The sequence below is a fragment of the Carcharhinus amblyrhynchos genome, chromosome 9 (assembly GCF_965287045.1).
Source record: "Carcharhinus amblyrhynchos chromosome 9, sCarAmb.v2.hapA, whole genome shotgun sequence".
NCBI classification, from domain to species: Eukaryota; Metazoa; Chordata; class Chondrichthyes; order Carcharhiniformes; family Carcharhinidae; genus Carcharhinus; species Carcharhinus amblyrhynchos.
In genome coordinates this window covers 82769933-82791144 of record NC_137332.1, presented here as the reverse complement: position 1 = coordinate 82791144, position 21212 = coordinate 82769933, and the positions used below count along the sequence as shown (strand labels likewise).

General features: G+C 45.3%; 1 protein-coding gene across 3 annotated transcripts in view; it reads left to right on the top strand.

The window, feature by feature from the left end:
- Window positions 1-21081, top strand: part of kiaa1614 (KIAA1614 ortholog) — a 55313-nt gene extending 34232 nt beyond the window's left edge. For 2 of the 3 annotated variants that reach the window (XM_080195991.1, XM_080195990.1), the window contains exons 6-10: window positions 849-1062; window positions 2190-2427; window positions 9536-9657; window positions 15746-15927; window positions 19961-21081. In XM_080195991.1, coding sequence (XP_080052117.1) covers window positions 849-1062; window positions 2190-2427; window positions 9536-9657; window positions 15746-15927; window positions 19961-20172 — 968 coding nt within the window. In that variant the 3' untranslated portion in view covers window positions 20173-21081. Of the gene's footprint in view, window positions 1-848; window positions 1063-2189; window positions 2428-9535; window positions 9658-15745; window positions 15928-19960 lie in introns of those variants that run through there. The other variant, XM_080195992.1, reaches the window with a different exon arrangement.
- Window positions 21082-21212: the final 131 nt, after the last annotated feature.

Here is a 21212-nt window from a genome sequence, read left to right as displayed (position 1 = left end):
TCCCTCAACCTATCTTCATAAGGCATGCCTCCCAATCCAAGCAACATCCTTGTAAATCTCCTCTGCACCCTCTCAATAGCTTCCACATCCTTCCTATACTGAGGCGACCAGAACTGCGCACAGTACTCCAAGTGAGGCCTGACAAGGGTCTTATAGAGTTGCAGCATTACCTCCCGATTCCTAAACTCAATCCCTCGATTAATGAAGGCCAGTACACCATACGCCTTCTTGACCACATCCTCCACCTGTGAGGCCGATTTAAGAGTCCTGTGGACCCGGACCCCAAGATCCTTCTGCTGCGGAACAATTCCAGCTTCCTCTGCTTTTTTTCCCAGACTTCCAGCAGCCGCAGCATTTTGACTTTTAGAAAATGAAGATGGGCGATTTACAAAGGATCCTCTTGTTTTTGAACGTTTTGTCCGGTTGGAGGGTGGCTGGAGAGTGCGGTTTGAGCAGCGCGTCGGGTCGATTCTGTCGGTAACCACGGGGCCATGAGAAGGTGGAGAAATGGATGTGTCGCTAACCAGTGGCCCGTGGTTAGATGGCAGATGTGGTTAAATTATAGATTATTCCAGAGGAAGGCCATTCAGCCCATTGAAAGACTAACTAACCCCACTGCTCTACTCTTTCTATGATGAAACCTTTAGGAGGACATCCAATCAGAGTTGGGGGCCCGGGTGAACAGTTGAAATTGTGGCCTAGATGTTTATTCTGTGCACTGAGTGTTATCCAAACACTGTTTTACCTCCAGTCCATTTGCTGGCCCCGTATTCTCATCGTCTTTAAATTAGAATCACAGCATCCTGACAACATTTTGTTACAGTTTCTCTCTCCCTCTTTCCTTCAAGCACAAAGACATTCCACGATGGTGAAGGTTCGGTCCCGGGACAACACTACCAGCCAGGAGGCTCCAGCTCCAGTCCTGGGGAAGCACCACAGTTTGGCGCAGCCTCCTCTGCCAGGACCGAGTGCCAGCGAGCCAGGGACCAGAGCAGGCTGCTGTGGGGAGGAGCCCAGCCACCACCTGGCCAATGGGCCTTCAGAGAACCATCAGGTATCAGGGTGAGTCTCAGTGTCACTGCACTCTCCACAGACCCGTGAGATGACATTGGCCAATCTGTTCACCCTCCCACCCTCCCTCCCGGTGTAGCCCACCCTTCCTCACTCCCTCCCTCACTCCCGGTGTAGCCCACCCTCACTCCCTCCCTCCCTCACTCCATCCCTCCCTCCCTCACTCCATCCTGGTGTAGCCCACCCTCACTCCCTCCATCCCTCCTTCACTCCCTCACTCCCTCCCGGTGTAGCCCACCCTCACTCCCGGTGTAGCCCACCCTCCCTCACTCCCGGTGTAGCCCACCCTCACTCACTCCCTCCCTCCCTCACTCCATCCCTCCCTCCCTCACTCCATCCTGGTGTAGCCCACCCTCACTCCCTCCATCCCTCCTTCACTCCCTCACTCCCTCCCGGTGTAGCCCACCCTCCCTCACTCCCTCCCTCACTCCCGGTGTAGCCCACCCTCCCTCACTCCCGGTGTAGCCCACCCTCACTCCCTCCCTCACTCCCTCCCTCCCTCACTCCATCCCTCCCTCCCTCACTCCATCCTGGTGTAGCCCACCCTCACTCCCTCCATCCCTCCTTCACTCCCTCACTCCCTCCCGGTGTAGCCCACCCTCCCTCCCAGTGTAGCCCACCCTCCCTCCCGGTGTAGCACACCCTCCCTCCCGGCGTAGCACTCCCTCACTCCCTCCCTCATTCCTAGTAAAGCACACCCTCCCTCACTCCCAGTGTAGCCCTCACTCCCTTCCTGCTCACTGTTTGGATTGTGGGACCTTTTCCCTTTCTCTGTCTGTAATGTAAAGTATTGATGAGCCTCTGTCTGTGTTAGTGTGTGTGTTAGTGTGTGCATGTCAGTGTGTGCATGTCAGTGTGTGTTAGTGTGTGCATGTCAGTGTGTGCATGTCAGTGTGTGCATGTCAGTGTGTGCATGTCAATGAATGTGTGTGTGTATTAGTGTCAGTGAATGTGTGTATTAGTATCTGTGTGTGTGTGTGTGAGTGAATATGTGTATTAGCGTCTGTGCGTGTGTCAGTGAATGTGTCTATTAGTGTGTGTGTGTGTGTGAATGCGTGTATTAGTTTGTCTGTATGAGTGTGAGCTGCATGTGACTGACACTCTGCCTTCTCATTCAGTGTCACTGGGAATAACCCTGGAGCTCAGCACGGTCCAAAGAGGCAGAAATCCAGCTCCGCCCTGCGAGCGTTCTTCTCCACGCTGGGACACAGTACAGTCAGCAAACTGAGCAGATTCCGATCGTCCAGCCTGGAGCAAATTAACAGCCGCTCAGCAGAGAATACGTCTGGGGAACTCTGCTGTGAGGAGATTCACGCCAATCTGAGGAAGACCCCCTCCCTACAGTCCCTTCGGCTGGTTTGTAATCCGGAGTACTTGTGTTCACTGAGACATAGCATTAAAATACAGAGTGGTTGTATTAAACTGGTGTTAGATCTTAGTAATACCACACAAGGAACTCTTGCCTTTATTATAATCAAGCTATAGAAGCACAGGAGAAGATAAACAGCAAGATTGACAAGTGTGACACTGAAATATATAACAAACAGGAATACCTGGGACAGGGAGACTGCGAGGTGATCTGCTGAGAGTGAAGATATTTCCTGTTGTGCAGACACCAGGACTGGGAGAGTCATAAACATCAAACAGGATCATAGGGACAGGAGGAGGCCATTCAGCCCCTTGAGCCTGTTCCAGCATTAAACTAGATGAGGGAAGACCTGAAACTTAACTCCACCTGGCTACCTGTGATCGTCACTCACTGATAAATCCCATTGGGAAGTCAAAATTTACCCTGTGAATCTGGTGAGAATGTGGAACTCGCTATCACACGGTGAAGAGCATTAATCCAACAAATAGGGGAGAAAAGAATAGAATGATATCCTGCCAGGGTGAGACGAAGAGGAGGTGGGAGGAGGCTCATGTGGAGTACAGACACTGGCAGAGAGCAGTTTGGGCTGAATGGCCTGTATCTGTGCTGTCTATTTGCTCACCTTGAATATGAACAGCACATCAGCTCCACCTGCTGGGTGTTATAAGAATAGGCAGTCTTGTTTTGGAATGGAGCCGAGTCTCAGCTACGATCACCCAGTGGTAATGTCATTTCAGTAATCTGATGATCAGTACAAGAACCCCAGTGTCCCTTTAGTCACACTGCCCAGCCTGTGCCTTGCTTGTGACTCCAGACCCTACGCACAATGTGATCAATACTCAGGGAATCTAGAGTTAACGCTGAGATTGGACTGAACCCACTTCCAGTCAGTTTGAAGGCAGCCATAGCACCCTATCACTCTTGCCCAATGCCATCCCATCTCCACTGCTGCTCAAACCCTTGTCGTTATCCCTGTCCCCTCCTGTAATCACTGACTTACATCGGAGTCAATTTTAAAATTCTCACTCTCATGTTTAAATAGTTTTTTTTTGGTCCTTACCTCTACAACCCACTGTAGTCCTCTGACCTTCCCCAAACCCTGGCCTCTGTATACCCCCTATCATCTCCCTCTCCCTGACTGACTCCACATCTGGCAGCCATGTTCTCAGTTCGGCCTCACCTTGTGAGATTTCCACCGCTCTCTCTCCCCCTTCCTCCTTTCAAACACTCATTCTACTCTTTCTATCTCCTTTTTGGTCTGAGCTCCTGTTATATTGTGCTAGGCCTCTGTGAATCGCCTCGGGAAATTAGCCGATGTTAAATATACAGGCATGTTTTTATCTGAGTCAAGGGATAAGAATGGGTGACGGAATGAGGCACAGAGCAAACTCTAATCTATCATTTCCCTATTTGGACATCGGACCATGGGAATGGGAGCAGTGAGGGGGTGATGGGGAGGAATCACTCTGACTTTGGAGGAGAAAGAATTTACATTTATATCACATACCCTTCGAACACTTCTCTGTTTATTTTTGAGTAAAGTTGCTGCTGTTATGTAGGAAAACACCTCCAATTTGTGCAGCACGGTAGCACAGTGATTAGCACTGCTGCTTCACAGCTCCAGGGACCCTGGTTCAATTCCGGCCTCGGGTCACAGTCTGTGCAGAATTTGCACATTCTCCCTGTGTCTGCCTGGTTTCCTCCGGGTGCTCCGGTTTCCTCCCATAGTCCAAACACTTGTGGGTTAGGTGGATTAGCTGTGGCAAATTGGCCCTTAGTGTCCAAAGATGTCTCAGTTAGGCAGGATTAGCCATGGTGATCCTTGTATTCAACTTTCTAATCTTGTTTACCCTGTGCTAATTTGCTTGTGGATCAGTAAGTAATCCAGAGATCATCACCTTTGTGGTTCTGCTTTTTTAGTAAAGCCCCTAGCTGCTCATAATCCCTTAGCTGCACCTCTTCCTTGGTCCTGCGTACCCACATGGACCATGACAACTGCATCCTCCCCCTCTCATTGCAAGTTCTTTCTTTCCCCTCAGCAGATGCCCTTAATCCTGGCACCAAATAAATATCATAGCCATCAGCACTCAAGAATATAGATCCTTCTAACTATAATATCCCCTACTACAACTACATTTATTTTTACTCGTCCCCACGTGATTGGCAATCTGATCCATGGTGCCGAAGTCAGTTTGCTCATCCTCCCTGCAGCCCCCACCCTCGTCCGCACACACTGCAAGTACTTCGGACCTATTGGTCAAATAACAAGGCCTGCATCTCCTGCATTACTCCCTTTTGGGTCCGTATTCCTGCCTCTCTCTCAATCTGACCGTCCTGTTCCTGACCATTGACCAAGCGTGAAGTACCTTGCCTAAGATATGTGACTCCCCCTGGTGTCTGGTAACTTTGCCCTTCCCCAATGCATTGCAATGTCCGGAGCTCAGACTCCAACACATCAACTCTGAGCCCAAGTTCCTCGAGCTGCAGACTCAGAAACCAGATCAAACCATAAGTAGACTCCACTTACATGCAGAAGTAGTTTCCATCAGACTGGTGTTCACCAGACCCCACATATCACAGCTGCAACACATCACCTGCCCTATCGTGTTTTACTTAATTAAATTTCAATTTTGGAATATCACCCAATGATTATCCTTTGTTATGCTATGGCATTTAATTAGGTTTCTGTAACTTCATCAAAAATTTCAGCTAGATTAGCCTGCCTGCTGTACAGCAATTGTACAAAGTACTGGTGAGGCCACACCTAGAGTACGGTGTACAGTTTTGGTCCCCTTATTTAAGAAAGGATATATTAGCTTTGGAGGGGGTGTGGAGAAGGCTGACCAGGTTGATTCACCAAGAGTTAGCTTATGATAAGAGATTGAGTAGACTGGACCTGTACTCATTGGAGTTTAGAAGGTTGAGGGGAGATCTTATAGAGACATGTGAAATAATGAAGGGGCTAGACAGGATAGGAGCAGTGAGATTATTTCCACTTATAGTGGAAACAAGAATTAGGGGGCATAGCCTCAAAATACGGGGGAGTCAATTTAGAACAGAGTTGAGGAGGAACTTCTTCTCCTAGAGGGTGGTGAATCTTTGGAATTCTCTGCCCACTGAAGCAGCAGAGGCTACCTCGTTAAATGTGTTTAAGTCACAGGTAGATAGATTTTTAACCAATAATTAAGGGTTATGGGAAGTGGGAGGGTAAGTGGAACTGAACCCACTATCAGATCAGCCATGATCTTATTGAATGGCGGGGCAGGCTCAAGGGGCTAGATGGCCTACTCCTGCTCCTATTTCTTATGTTCTTTTACAAATCTGGTTAAATAACTTAAAGCTCTCAGAGTGCAGGGTTAATTTTTCTTTTTCTTGGCTTCCAAAACCTTACCCATCACTGATGTTAAACTGACTGACCTGTAGTTGCTAGGATTGTTGTCAGATTTGCCACTCTCCAATCCTTCGGCACTTCCTCACAGAGGGAAGATTGAAAGACACAGAGGGAAGATTGAAAGATTATGGCAAGCTCTTCCACTCTCTGAACCCCTACTTGTAAGCCATCTGTACCAGGGGAACTATCCATGCTAAGCAAGAGCATTCTTTCCAGTACCTCCTCCATTTCAGCTTTCACACTATCTATTGTCTTTGCTATCTCCGCTTCCATCGATATTTTGTCATATCCCTCCTCCTTAGTAAACACTGATACAAAGAACTGGTTCGGTATTCCAGCCTTGCCCTGTGCCTCTAAGCATGGATCACCTTCTTTGTCCCTAGGAAGACTTTCTCCATCTCCAACTACAATTTACATGCCGTAAAAAGAGTTTTGGATTCCGTTTTATGTTGATTGGCATTCTATTCTCATATTTTCTTTTTGCCTGTCATATTTTTCTCTTCACTTCCCTTCGTAACCTATTATATTTGTCCTGGTTCTCACTTGAAGAATTCACATGACGTGCATCATACTTTTTAAATTCTTAATCTCTATCTCATCATCCAAGGTGCCCTGTTTTTGGCTCCCTCTCCTTTCATCCCAGTTTGAATGTACCTTGCCTGGCCTGAAGTATCTCTTCCTTAAAGACCACCCATTGTTCCATTACTGTTTCTCCTTGCAGTCTTGCGTTCCATTTTACTCTCAGTTAGATCCTTTTTCGTTGTATTGAAATGAACCCTGTTTTAATTTAGTAGTTCTATATTAGATTGTTCCTCGCTGTTCTCCATTACTATGTTAAATCTTATGATACAATGATCACTGTTTCTCAAATGCTCCCCCACAGACTGAGTCCACTTGGTCCATCTCAATTCACAGCACCAGATTCTTTCTAGTTGGGTCAAGAACATATTGATCAAGGAGGTTATCCTTTTTAAGTTTCAGTTTATTAATACTGTGGCACAGTAGTACAGTGGTTAGCACTGCTGCTTCACAGCTCCAGGGACTTGGGTTCAATTCCTGGCTTGGGTCACTGTCTGTGTGGAGTTTGCACATTCTCCAATTGTCTGTGTACATTTCTCCGGGTGGTCCAGTTTCCTCCCACAGGCCAAGATGTGCGGGTTAGGTTGATTGGCCATGCTAAAATTGCCCCTTAGTGTCCTGAGATGCATAGATTAGAGAGATTAGTGGGTAAATATGTGGGGATATGGGGGTAGGGCCTGGGTGGGATTGTGATCGGTGTAGACTCAATAGGCCAAATGGCCTCTTTCTGCACTGTAGAGTTTCTATGATTCTAATTAGTGTCACACCTTAACACTGCAATTAAGTTACTGTGAAAATCTCCTCATTGCCACACTCCAGTGCCTGTTCGGGTACACTGAAGGAGAATTTAGCATGGCCAATCCACCTAACCGACACGTCTTTTCAACTGTGGGAGGAAACGAGCATTCGGAGAAAATCCATGTAGACACGGGAAGAACATGCAGACTCTGTACAGACAGTGACCAAAGCTGGGAATCGAACCCAGGTTCCTGTCTCGCTGTGAGGCAGCAGTGTTAACCACTGTGGCACCATGCCATCCATCTGAACATACTTCAGAAATTCCAACCTCTCCTTATCTGCTACTCTAACATTATCCCAATCGGTATTTGGGGAAGTAAAGTCCCTCAGTATCGCCACTTCTTGTCTGTCATTTCCCTGCAGATTTGATTTCTCTTTCACACCAATCTAAAGCCTTTGGAATGCCCCAAGTTGAGGGAAACTTTTACTTCTGAACTCCAACCAAATGGATTCTGATCTTGTCCCTTCAAAGATATCTTGTCTTTCCATCATTGGAAAAGTTCTGGAGAAGGTGCAGGAAAAAAACTTCACCCTCCAGAAGATGCAACTCTTGGGAAAGGCCTGATAGAGGCCTTTAAAATTGTGAATGGCTTTGACAGGGAGGCGGGACAGGGAGTAACATTCCACTTTTGAAGGAATCCAGAATAAAGAGACACAAGTCTGAAGAGATCACACCAAGGTGTTTTATGGAAGGTTTGGTGAAAGCGTGACTGAGAACAGAGGGAGACAGGGGATAGGATGGGAAGGGGTCATTAGAGTGCAAGGAGTCTTGTATGCTATATAATCACCAAGACCAGTTAGGCCATAAGCCCTATTTCTGTGCTGCACTATTCAGAGGGAGCAGAGCTGGGATATTTAACTTGGAACAAGTTCAGATTGGAGAGAAGTTAGAGGCTGACAATGTCCCAGCCATTAGCTGCTGAATGATACATTATTCATCTTGATGAGATAGGAAAAACACTTTTTCGTGTTGCTATTGTGCTGCTGAATGTTCTGTCTGTGCTTGAGAGGCAGTCTTATAGAATTGCAAATGTGAGGTCCAGAACAGTTTCAGTAAATCTTTCCCATCCATTCTTGACATTCCACGGGGATCTCTAGGGATGTCTTCACTGAATTCCACATTGAAACCTTCCAGAAAACTGGTCAACTAGTAATACCAGATATCAAATGACTTGTAGCAGCCATCTTTAGTGAGTGCCTGTTTCCTTTTTATAAGTCCTTAATAAACAGCTTGAGCAGCTGATGTATTAGCGATTAATATCACTCATGCACAAGGTACATTATTGTGGCAGTGGCTCAGATACTTGGCTCAGAAACAGTTATATATTTAGCCAGAAACATTTAACATTAGAACCACATGAGCATAGAACATTGATCCTTTATATGTTTTCCTAGCTGACTCTCTCTCTACTGGTAAAGTGTGTATGGAAGCCACAAGTGGACAGAATGCACAATGCAATTGTCAATAAACTACAAACTTCTGATCAGTCCCTGATTCCAAAGTAAATGGGAATTTCTGGCTGGGAGGCAGAGAAATGTCAGTTCTCATAACTATTGTGAAGTGTAAGAGGTAACGAGCCTCCTGGCGTCTTGCTTGATAGCTCCAGGGAACGAGGAAAGAATTTTCCAGTGTTTGTCCTGAATTGAACGTTGAATTTCTCTTTACTCCTTAATCCTGTCAGTGATGTTGGGACTGGGGGGGGTGGGGGGGTGCAGGAGGTTTCACTGACCAATAACTCATTGGCATTAATGATTCTGCTGCCCAATAATAACATGAAAAGGATGTGATTGGGGGGGGCGTGGGGGGTAGAGGAGATTCACTAGGACATTGCCTGGGCTGGAGTGTTTCAGTTATGCAGCGGGGCTGGTTAGGCTGGGATTGTTTTCCTTGGAGCAGAGAAGGCTGAGGGGGGAACCTGATTGAGGTGTACAAAATTGTGAGGGACATAGATTGGGCAGATAGGAAGATACTTCTCCCCTTAGTAAAGGAGTCAACAACCACAGGACATAAGGTAAGGTAAGGAGATTTTGAGGGGATTTGAGAAAAAAAAATTCACTCAGAGGGTGGTGGGAATTTGGAACTCACTGTCTGAAAGGATGGTAGAGGCGGGAACTTCACAACATTTAAGCAGCATTTAGATAAGCAGTTGAAATGCCACAGCACACAAGGCTATGGACCAGGTGCTGGGAAATGGGATTAGGATAAATAGGTGTTTGATGTCCGGCACAGACATGGTGGGCTGAAGGGCCTCTTTGTGCTGTGAAACTCAAGTGATCGGAAATGCAGGGAATGGCTGGATAAGTGTAGTTCTGTTATCTCCCACTAGGTGTCCCCATTGGCTCAGTTGAGGAAAGCTTCATCGTTTCAGTCTCTTCACTTCCAGAAGAAGAAGAATCGATATAGTTCATACCTGGTGGGGGAGTCGGCAGAGAGCGGCCTGGCACACAGGTAGGCTGGTGATGGAAAAACAACAGGATTGTTGCGATGGGCAATTTTAACTTCCCTAATATAGACTGGGATTTCTTTAGTGCCAGAGGCTTGAACAGGGCAGAGCTTGTTCAGTGTGTCCATGAGTGCTTCTTGAGGCAATGTGTAGTTATTCCAACTCGGGAAGGGGCCATCTTAGACCTGGTTCTGGGAAATGAGCCCAGACAAGTGATTGATGTTTCAGCGGGGAATCATTTGGGAACAGTGGTTACAATTCTATAAGTTTCAAGTTATAAGAACATAAGAAATAGGAGCAGGAGTAGGCCATCTAGCCCCTCGAGCCTGCCCCGCCATTCAATAAGATCATGGCTGATCTGATAGTGGTTCAGTTCCACTTACCCGACTGCTCCCCATAACCCTTAATTCCCTTATTGATCAGGAATCTATCTACCTGTGACTTAAACATATTCAACGAGGTAGCCTCCACTGCTTCAATGGGCAGAGAATTCCAAAGATTCACTACCCTCTGAGAGAAGTAGTTCCTCCTCAACTCTGTTCTAAATTGACTCCCCCTTATTTTGAGGCTGTGCCCTCTAGTTCTTGTTTCCTTTCTAAGTGGATATAATCTCTCTGCCTCTACCCTGTCTAGCCCCTTCATTATCTTGTATGTCTCTATAAGATCACCTCTCAGCCTTCTAAACTCCAATAAGTACAGGCTCAAGCTACTCAATCTCTCCTCATAAGCTAACCCCCTCATCTCCGGGTATCAACCTGGTGAACCTTCTCTGTACTCCCTCCAAAGCCAATATATCCTTTCTTAAATAAGGGGACCAAAATTGTACGCAGTACTCTAGGTGCGGCCTCACCAGTACCTTTCATAATTGCAGAAAGATCTCCCTGCTTTTATATTCCACCCCGCTCGTGATAAAGGTCAACATCCCATTCGCCTTCTTGATCACCTGCTGCACCTGCAGACTGGGTTTTTGTGATTCATGTACAAGGACCCCCAGGTCCCTCTGCACAGCAGCATGTTGTAATTTTTCACCATTTAAATAATAGTCCGTTTTACTATTATTCCTTCCAAAGTGGATAACCTCATACTTGCCAACGTTATACTCCATCTGCCAGATCCTCACCCACTCACTTAGCCTATCCAAATCTCTGTGCAGACTTTCTGCGCCCTCCACGCAATTCGCTTTCCCCCTCATCTTTGTATCATCAGCAAACTTTGTTACCTTACACTACCCTACCCTACGCTACAAGTTACTTGTAGAGAAGGATAGAAGTAGTTCCAGAGTGAAAGTACTAAACTGGGGGAAGGCTAACTACGACAGCATTAAGCGGGAGTTACGGAATGGAGACTGGAGGCAGCTGTTTGAGGATAAATCCACATCCGATATGCGGGAGTGTTTTAAAAGTTAGCTGTTAACTATTCAGGACAAGTATGTCCTTATAAAAATGAAGGATAATGATGGCAAGATTCGGAAACCTTGGATGACAGGTGAGCTTAGTAAAGAAGAAGAAGGAAGCATACATAAATTTCAGGAAATTAAAAACAGATAAGGCACTTGAGGAATACGAAGATAGCAAGAAAGAGCTTAAACAGAGATTTAGGAGAGCTAAAAGAGGCCATGAAATGTCCATGGCAGGCTGGATTAAGGAGAATCCCAATGCTTTTTTATGCGTATGTAAGGAGGAAAAGGGTAGCTGAGGAAAGGGTAGGTCCACTCAATGACAGTGGAGGGAATTCGTGTGTGGAAGCAGATGAGGTGGGTGAGGTCCTTAATGAGCACTCTGCATCAATATTCATAAAGGAGAAGGAAGTGTTGGATAGTGAGTGTAGAAAAGAGGCTGTTGACAATCTAGGACATGTTGAGATAAAAAGGAAGGAGATATTGAAGGTTTTGAAAAACATTAAGGTGGACAAGTCCCCAGGGCCAGATAAGGTTAATTCCAGAATACTGAAAGATGCAAGGAGAGAAATTGCTGAAGCCTTGCCCAAAATCTTTGTATCCTCTTTAGCCATGGGCGAGGTACCAGAGGATTGGAGGGTAACTAACATTGTTGGTCTGTTTAAGAAGCACAGAAGAAACAATCCAGGAAATTACAGCCTTACATCAGCAGTGGGGAAGTTATTGGAGAAGATTCTTAGGGACAGGATGTACTCGCATCTGGAAGAGAATAGGCTTATTAGCGATAGGCAGCATGTTTTGTGAAGGGGAGGTCATGTCTCACAAACTTGATTGAGTTCTTTGAGGAAGTGACAAAGAAAATTGACCAGGGCAGAGCAGTGGATGTTGTATACATGGACTTTAGTAAAACCTTCAATGAAGTTCCTCATGGCAGGCTGACACAGAAGATGAAGTCATATGGGATCTGAGGTGACTGATAAGATGGATACAAAACTGGCTTGGGCATAGAAAGCAGAGAGTAGCAGTGGAAGGGTACTTTTCTAATTGGAAATCTATGACAAGCAGTGTTCCACAAGAATCAGTGCTGGGGGTATCTGTTTTATAGGGGTCTCTATATTCATACATATAAATGATTTGGAGAAAAATGTAGGTGGTCTGATCAGTAAGTTTGCAGACGATACAAAAATTGGGGAAATAGCAGATAGTGAGGAAGATTGTCAGAAAATATAGTAGGATATAAATCAGCTGGAGACCTGGGCTGAAAGATGTTAGATGGAATTTAACCTGGACAAATGAGAGGTGGATGCAATTTGGAAGGTCTACTGCAGAAGGAAAGTTTACAGAAAATGGTAGAGCTGTTAGAAATATTAGTATTCAGAGGGATCTAGACATGCAGATCCACAGCTCCCTGAAGGTGGCAACTCAGGTGGACAAGGTGGTCAAGAAGGCATATAGCATGCTGGCCATCATTGGCCGGCGCGTTGAGTATAGGAATTGGAAATTCATGTTGCTACTGTAAAAGATTTTGGTTGGGCTGCATTTGGAAAACTGTGTATAATTTTGCTTGCTATACTACCAGAGGGATGTTGATGCATTAGAAAGGGTGCAGCAGAGATTTACCAGGATGTTGCCTGGTTTGGAGGATATGGACTATGAAGAAAGATTGAACAAACTTGGATTGTTTTCATTGAAGATGAGGTGGGAACCTAATAGAGATTTACAAGATTATGACAGGCTTGGATAGAGTGGATAGAGAGAGTTTTTTTTTACTAGGGCCAAAGCGTCAATTACTCAGGGACACAGGTTGAAAGTGAGAGGGGAAAAGTTTAAAAGAGATATAAGGGGCAAGTTTTAACACACAGGGTGATGAATGCCTGGAAGTGATGGTGGAAGCAGATTCTATAAAATTGTTCAAGAGGCATCTGGATAGATACATGAATAGGTAGGGAATAAAGGGATATGGACCACATGGAGACAAGGAAATATTAGATTCAAGAGGCATTTGTGAAGGCACAGACATGGTGGGCCGAAGGGCCTGTTCCTGTGCTGTACTGTTCTTTGTTCTTTATGGCAATCAGGGTTAAGCAATGGTGAAGGGGTGGGACAGGCAAGGATGAAATGGGAGCCTCAGTGAACTGCCTCTATCCCTGCCAATATATCTCTGCCGCTATTGAATGAAGACCAACAACCTTCCGAGATCCCTGACCTCTCCCAATTTTTATACTTGCCCAGTTTTAATTTCAATTTTATGACCCCTTGTTCTGGAGCTCCCCTCCACCCACCGCCCCCCCCCAACTCTTTCCATGACTTGAAGAAATTGTATCTCTCTGTCTAACCCTGTCAAGTCCATTAGTCATCTTACATAGCTCAGTGAGACCGATCATCTATCTTCAAGGAAAGCAAGCCTAGTCCCTCAAAACGTAGCTCCCTCAGCCTCATGACATTTTTAAAAATACCATTCGAGGGAGGTGGGTGTTACTGGCATTTATTGGCCCTCCCTCAGTGCCCTTGAGAGGGTGATGGTGAGCCGCTGCCTTAGACCGCTGACTGTCCATGTGGTGAAGGTGCTCCCACAATGTTGATATCACCCAATCCAAGCTGCAAGACCTCCGTGGTGGGTTTTTTTTTAACACAGCTTTACTGTAACAGCCTATCATTTATTTTAATGTTCTTACCCCGGCATCATCCACAATTCCATTTTGACCAATTCTAACCCACTCTTTCCCAGAAACTGGATGGCTGTTATGGGCTGAAGTTTGAGCTGTTGTATCTCTTGTAGCTTTGAGACCAGATGGTGAGAGCTGACTGGTTAGCATTGGCTGGAGAAGTTTTGTTTTTAACCTGGGGTATATTGGAGTAGAATATTTTCCCAAGGGGAACGTCCGAGCTGTAACTCAACATGGGGTTGAGAATTTTCTGAGAGGGTGTTTCCTCCTCCTAACTCCAGCTCTGATTGGCTGATGCTTTTTCCCCTTTGGAGTGATCCATGCTATTTGTTATCTATTTAAATAGTCCCTTTAAGAGTCAGTCACATGATTCAATGGTTTTGTCGTTAGGATGTTGCACAAGCTGCTGTTTTGGTTTCAGTTTTTCTGTAACAGCAGCAGCTCCTTTTAATAAATCTGTTCTTGTAAGTTTGAATCTTCATGTGCAAACCACATCTTTCTCCTGTTGTTGAAAACCCACAACCCTAAAACATATTTAGAGCATTACAATATTGGTATCAGCTATGATAGCACTTTAACCTCTTAGTCAGGAGGTTGCAGGTTCAATTCCCACCTTGGAGATTTGAGTCTAGAATCCGGGCTGCAGTTCAGAATATTTAATCAGGAGGGCTGCATTGTCAGAATATTAAATGAAAGTAAAAGATCCTGTGTTCTCCTGGGTAACCTGGTCAAGATTTACCCTCAAACAATGTCACAAGAAAGCAAATCACTCTCACCTTACTGTTTTGTCTCTACATAACTTCACATGATGGGAGCTGCCGTTACTGGGGACAGGCGCTCAACCCTGCTGGGGTTTCTTCAGCTCTGTATCCAGAGGCAGGCCTGACACAGAACCATGACGGGCAGGACACGGAGAATGGTCACAGAAGGCAGGTCAGGATCAAACCCCATGCTACTAGCATCAATCTGATCCACATCAGCCAGCCAGGCAACTGGACCAAAACCCAAGCTCCACAGCCAGGGACGCAACCCACTACTCCATAGACCTCCCATGCTAAGACTAGTAGCTAACAAATCCCCTTACTCAATGAAAGGCAGGAGCATCACAGGCCTAATCAGTTCACTCTGACCACTTACTTTAATTATTTCTTCTTAAGTTTCTCTCTTCAGAGTGCTGATTCCTCCAGACAAGAGGAAGGCTCACCACCACGTTCTGTCAGGCGTTAGGGATTGACCAATAAATAACAGTGAGGCCTACATCCTAAAATTTTAAAAATATCACAAGGCTTAGAGAACCTCTAAAGACAGGTTGTTTAGACTAGGCTTGCTTTGCAGTGAGATTAGAAAGATTGAGCTGGTGACCGAATTGAGGGTTTATGATGTGGGAAATTTGGAAGCCAGTTCATGCCCAGCAAGCTCCCACAATGAGATAATGACCAGGTAATCATTTAGTGACGTTAATGAGGGATAAATATTGTTCAGGGCATCAGGGGCAAACTCACCAGCTTTTCCTCCTATAGTGTCATGGGATGTTTTACATCTGCCTGAGAGGGCAGAGGAATCATTGTTTTATCATTTCATCGGAAAGACAGCACTTCTGACAGTGCAGCACTCCCTCAGTACTGCACTGGAGTGTCAGCCTGAGTCACGCACTCAAGTCTGGAGGCAAGTCTGAACCCATGATCTTTGGATTCCAGGGCAAGAGTGTGACCTGTCACACCAGGAGTGACCAGGAGTTTCTGTTGACCTGTGTTACTGGGGAATCGGACAGAATGTGATGGGCCATCCTTCCGTTCTTCCACTTCATTTCCTAGAGATTTCAAAGGGAACAAAGGTCTGAAGTGTGACAGGAAATGATGTAACTGTGCCAGTGTGGGTCTGCGTCTGTAGGAGAGGCACCAACATAATTGTGTGGGTCTCTCTCACAAGGTAATGTTCAGTTGGGAGGGTCTCCACAGAGTATTGGAGGCGGGTGTAGTTGTGTTGTGACATGTATGCTTCATGCAAATGCCTTCCTTTTATTATTGACAGTGAGGCCAAGCCTTCTGGACACAGGCCAATCACATCCCTCAGCACGGAAGATATTGGCCCGCCCAATCAGCTAAGGGCTATCGGTCAGGTGACGCAGACATTCACTGACGCCAGCTTCATGCTTGAGCTGTCCAAACCGGCCCATGGACCCTTTGGATTTCTTATCTCCAGATCGTGTGGACGTGAGTACGGGCATGTGGAGTTTAGCCTTTGTTAATGGTTTCTTTTCATTTATAGGACCAACTGTTAGCTATGAATGGCCTGAAGTTTGCTTAACACTGACCCTTTCCACTACTGGAACCTTACTGGGAAGTGTGTTCCACGAATGTGGAACAGGAGTAGGCCATTCAGCCCCTTGAGCTCATTCTGCCGTTCAGTTCAAACTTACATACTCAAGTTGTCAGCATGTTTCTGAGAAAGGACGTTCTGACGAAATTCTGGGGCTGATGTTCCACTCAGAACTTCAGGTTATTATTTGCCTTCTCTCTCAGATTCCACACACAGCCTGTAGAAGGACCAGCCCCTCCCAAAACATCGCAGTTCTTTGCTACATGGTCTGATTAGTCCTCTAACCCCAATTTAACTGTCGACATCTAGGAGGTTACCATTGACAAAAAATTGAATTGGACTAGCCTTATAAATACTGTGGCTTCAAGAGAAAGTCAGGAATTCTGCAGGCAGTAACTCATCTCCTGACTCCCCAAACTCTGTCCACTGTCTATAAGGCACAGGTCAGGAGCGTGATGGAAGATTCTCCAGTTGCCTGGATGGGTATAGCTCCAGTAACAATCAAAAATCTTGACACCATCCAGGACAAAGCAGCCGGCTTGATGGACACCCCATCCGCAAACACTTAATCCCTCCATTACCGATGCACAGCCACAGCAGAGTGTACCACCGACAAGATGCCCTACATGAACTCACCAATCTTCCTTAGATGACACCATCTAAGTCCACGACCACCACCATCTAGAAGGACATTGGGAACACCACACCTTGGAGGTTTTCCTCCAAGCCAGTCACCATCCTGATTTGGAAATATAGCATCGCTCCATCACTGTTGCTGGGTCAAAATCCTGGAACTCCCTCTCCCACAACACTGTGGGTGCACCCATGCCTCAGGGACTACAGCGGCTAAAGAGGCGGCTCACCACCACCTTCTCAAGGGCAACTAGGGATGGGTAATGAATGCTGGCCCAGTCAGTGATGCTCACAGCCCAGAGTAAATATGTATTTATAAAACTAGTCTTTTCATTTATATACATTGTGTAGATATATATTAAAATATTCACCACAGTTATTTCAATTGAATTGTTTGTGGTTCCATATGTAAATATAACAGGAACCAAAATGACAGTGAGGTGAATGCTCAGTTGATTTGCTTTTGATGTTGATTTATCTGTGTGAGGAATCTTGGTAAAACGTCTGACAACACCAGGTTTTAGTCCAACCGATTTATTTGATAGTAAACTCACAAGCTTTCGAGGGGACTCGGTAAATACTCTTGCAACTCGGCCAACATTGTCTACCTGATACGTTGCAAGAAAGGATGTCCCGAAGCATGGTACGTTGGGGAGACCATGCAGACGCTACGACAACGGATGAATGAACATCGCTCGACAATCACCAGGCAAGACTGTTCCCTTCCTGTTGGCGAACACTTCAGTGGTCACGGGCATTCAGCCTCTGACCTTCGGGTAAGCATTCTCCAAGGCGGCCTTCACGACACACAACAGCGCAGAGTCGCTGAACAGAGACTGATAGCCAAGTTCCGCACACATGAGGACGGTCTCAACAGGGATCTTGGGTTCATGTCGCACTATCTGTAACCCCCGTGACTTGCCTGGGTTTGCAAAACCTCACTCACTGTGCTGTCTGGAGACAATACACATCTCTTTAACCTGTGATCAGTGCTCCTTCCACTCACATTGTCAGCCACTTCAGGTCTTGAACAGCAGGTTAGGTGTAAAGATTCGCATTCTAATCAGTAATCTGTAAACTGTCTGTGCTTTATATGCTCTGTCTGAGGCCAGAACTCTCCATTCACCTGACGAAGAGGGAAACCTCGAAAGCTTGTGAGTTTACTATCAAATAAATCGGTTGGACTAAAACCTGGTGTTGTCAGACTTTTTACTGTGTTTACCCCAGTCCAACGCCGGCACATCCACATCATGAGGAATCTTGGCCAGGCACCTAGAGATCTCCCTATTCTCTTCCTATTAATATGTTTGAACTTCTGCATCTCCCAGATCTGGAATTTTAAACATCCTATGCTACTCGTCTTGCCTTTGATGAGTTTGCTGTGCTTCATCATGGTGCTGACAAACTTTCCCTCCAGCTTCTCCCTCCTCCCCTTACCCCTTGTACATTCTACACTACCATTGACCCATCCCGCCCATTTAATCCCCTCCCACGCCCCATGTACACACTATACCTGCATAATCTAAATTATCCAGCTACCTTTACAGCCAAATAGATTCCTTACTGACCAGGAGCCTGACCTTGTGTGAAATTGTTTTACAACCAGATACTCATGTACCATATTTTATTTAGCATTAGCAATTACCATAAGGAAAGGGAACAGGAATAGGCCATTCAGCCCTTCGAGCCTGCTCTGCTATTTAATAAGAGCACCCATAATGTAACACCGCATCTACTTTCCTGGCTTCTCTCTGTAACCCTTAATTCCCAACTGATTAAAAAAACCATTAATCTCAGCTTTGAAAATATTCAAGGACCCAGCCTCCCCACCTTCCTGGAGTAAAGCATTCCAAAGATTCACCACTCTTGGGAGAAGAAATTCTTCCTCAAATCTGTCTTAAATCAGCACCCTGTAATTCTGTAATCTATGTCCTCAGATCCTACACCACACACCCCCCCCCACCACTCCTCGCCCCAAAGTGGAAACATCCTCCCAACATTTACCCTAGCTAACCCCCTAAAAATGTTATATGTTTCAATCATTTCACCTCTCATTCTTCAGACCTCCAGGGGGTACAGACCCAATTTGTTTAATCTTTCTTCATACGGCAGTCCCTCCATACCCCGGATCAGCCTAATAAACCTTCTCTGTACAGCCTTCAGTGATATCCTTAAATAAGGGGACCAAAACTGTACAGAGTATTCTAAATTTGGCCTCATTAGTACCTTGTACGATTGCAGCAACACCTCTTCACTTTCATACCAGTATAAAACCACCCACTCCCCATTGTCCCATCAATGCCAGCGTATGACCCATGCCCATCCTGAATGGCCCCTCCTATTCTCCATTGCCAACTCACACTCAATCCCTATGGCTCCTTGTAGCTCCCATATTGACCTAATGCCACCTTATGCAAATCCACCCATCACCACCCTTTGATGTTACACCCTCTGTGCCAATTCACACAGTATCCACCATAGACAGACTTCATGGGCATGTTAAGATAAAATAAAGTTCTAACAATGCATAACAACATGTTATGGTATTAGAAAACATTAAATGCACTCAAGTCTCTAATCCCTTATAGAAATAGGCAAATCAGAGCCAGCTACCTCTTTGAGCTGTCAATCAAACTGTGAACTTAGGACCCCCTACTAAGATAATGATAGGGATAATGTGGAAAATAGCCAAACATTAATTAATTATAACATAATGATATCCCTTGGGGTAATGTGAACAAACGTAACTGTGAGAAAAGATTTTTTCAACTCTCAATGACATAGGCAGTCTATTTTTTTCATTTTAATGGGCTGATGATTTAAACAATTTCACAGCTCAAGTGATTTTTGACCTCTCACTGATACATGCAGCCTGTTTATTTTAACTTTAAAGGGCTGGGGATCTGAGTACCTTTATAGTTGGACAATCTACAGAACTTATCCACCCTTCAACAGCATTTATGTTTACTCCATAAATGCGCAACTCCTATACTCTGGGAAAAATCCCTAGCTCCAGTGAAAATGGGGTCTGATCAACCTCAGGACTGAGTTCAGATGGCCCTGCTGAACTTTGGTGAATCACATGAGGGAAACTTCTTTCTCACAACCGGTGAGAATGGGATCCATTGGTAATGCAGGAGGAACTTAAGGATCTGTGTATGACCTACCATTTTTAACGGTCTGTGGATTCTCCACAACTCAGTGAAAATCCAGGGCTTTGCCTGTGCATTTTTTACAAAGTTAATTTATACATTTTTCTTCTTCCCCCCTCCCCCACCAAACCACCACCTCTAGGTTTATTTATTCACCAAATGGCAGACCAGAATGCTGAGAAACTGTACGCTGGATTGCTGGAACTGGGGGATGAAATTCTGGAGGTCAATGGGGAACGTGTTGAAAATCTCAGCTTCAGTGAGGTGAATAGTCTGATGTTACAGGACAGCACCGTGTCTCTTTGGATCAGAAGACATAATCGAGCCAAGCGGCAACGGGAACCCTCACAGTAATAACGAGTGGCTTGGATTTACAGTCACGGCAAGCTGTTCATTCAAAGTACTAGCAGGGTCGACAACAAACAGACGCACAAGGATAAAAATCATATTTGACCTGACCACACACCATGGTGCTTCTAAATCCAGTATTTACCCGGATTTGTCTTCATACCTAGAACATGGGTGAGGGGCAGTAGCAGTGGCCGTTCTGGGTGCCCTAAGACTCTGAGTAGCATCAAAGTTGAACATCCTTGTCACACAAAACTTTTTTTTAACAGTCAACCTCTATCTATGACTCACAGCAGTGCTGTGTTCATTTACACGGGTGACTCCTTTTCCTGATCTCCGGAACCTTCTTCAATGCCTGACTGAACAGATAAATCTGATTTCTCTATGGTGAACATCACCTTCTAATTCTGTAGAAATTGGATTATTATTTTCTCCCCATTCAGACAGACCCGTTCATTTCCCAAGCGCACTTTGTTACCAAAAGAGAAAATGGTGGAAAATCTCAGCAGGTCTGGCAGCATCTGTGAGGAGAGGAAAGAACTGACGTTTGGAATCCAGATGACCCTTTGTCAAAGCTCCTTCTGTTACTTTGTTACTCCCATAGCATCAGGGAGTTTAATGGACCCAGTGTACTGAGAATCTCAAACATGGAATGGACCAGGATTGTACCTTCCTCACAGACTACATTAATGACTAAGTTAATTGGGGAATTAGTGTTGGACCAAAGCTCTGAGCCTTTTTCCTGTCAGAAGGTTTACTGTCAACTGGTTTACTGTCAACCATCACTTTGCCATCCTTTCCAATTGATCTTCACACACTCTCACCTTCAGTCTTTGCTCCCTATGCCTACAGTTGGAATGGTTTCATAATTGTAACTGCTTCACCTTCCCAGTAATACTTAATAAAATTCCATCACAAATACGTTATTCATGAAATAAAATTGCTATTTATTTAACAGCAGTGGCAACAGCCTCTTTAATAAATGGAAAGAAATACTCATAGAACAATAAATTACTGCAAATGCTAGAAATCTGAAAAAAGAAACA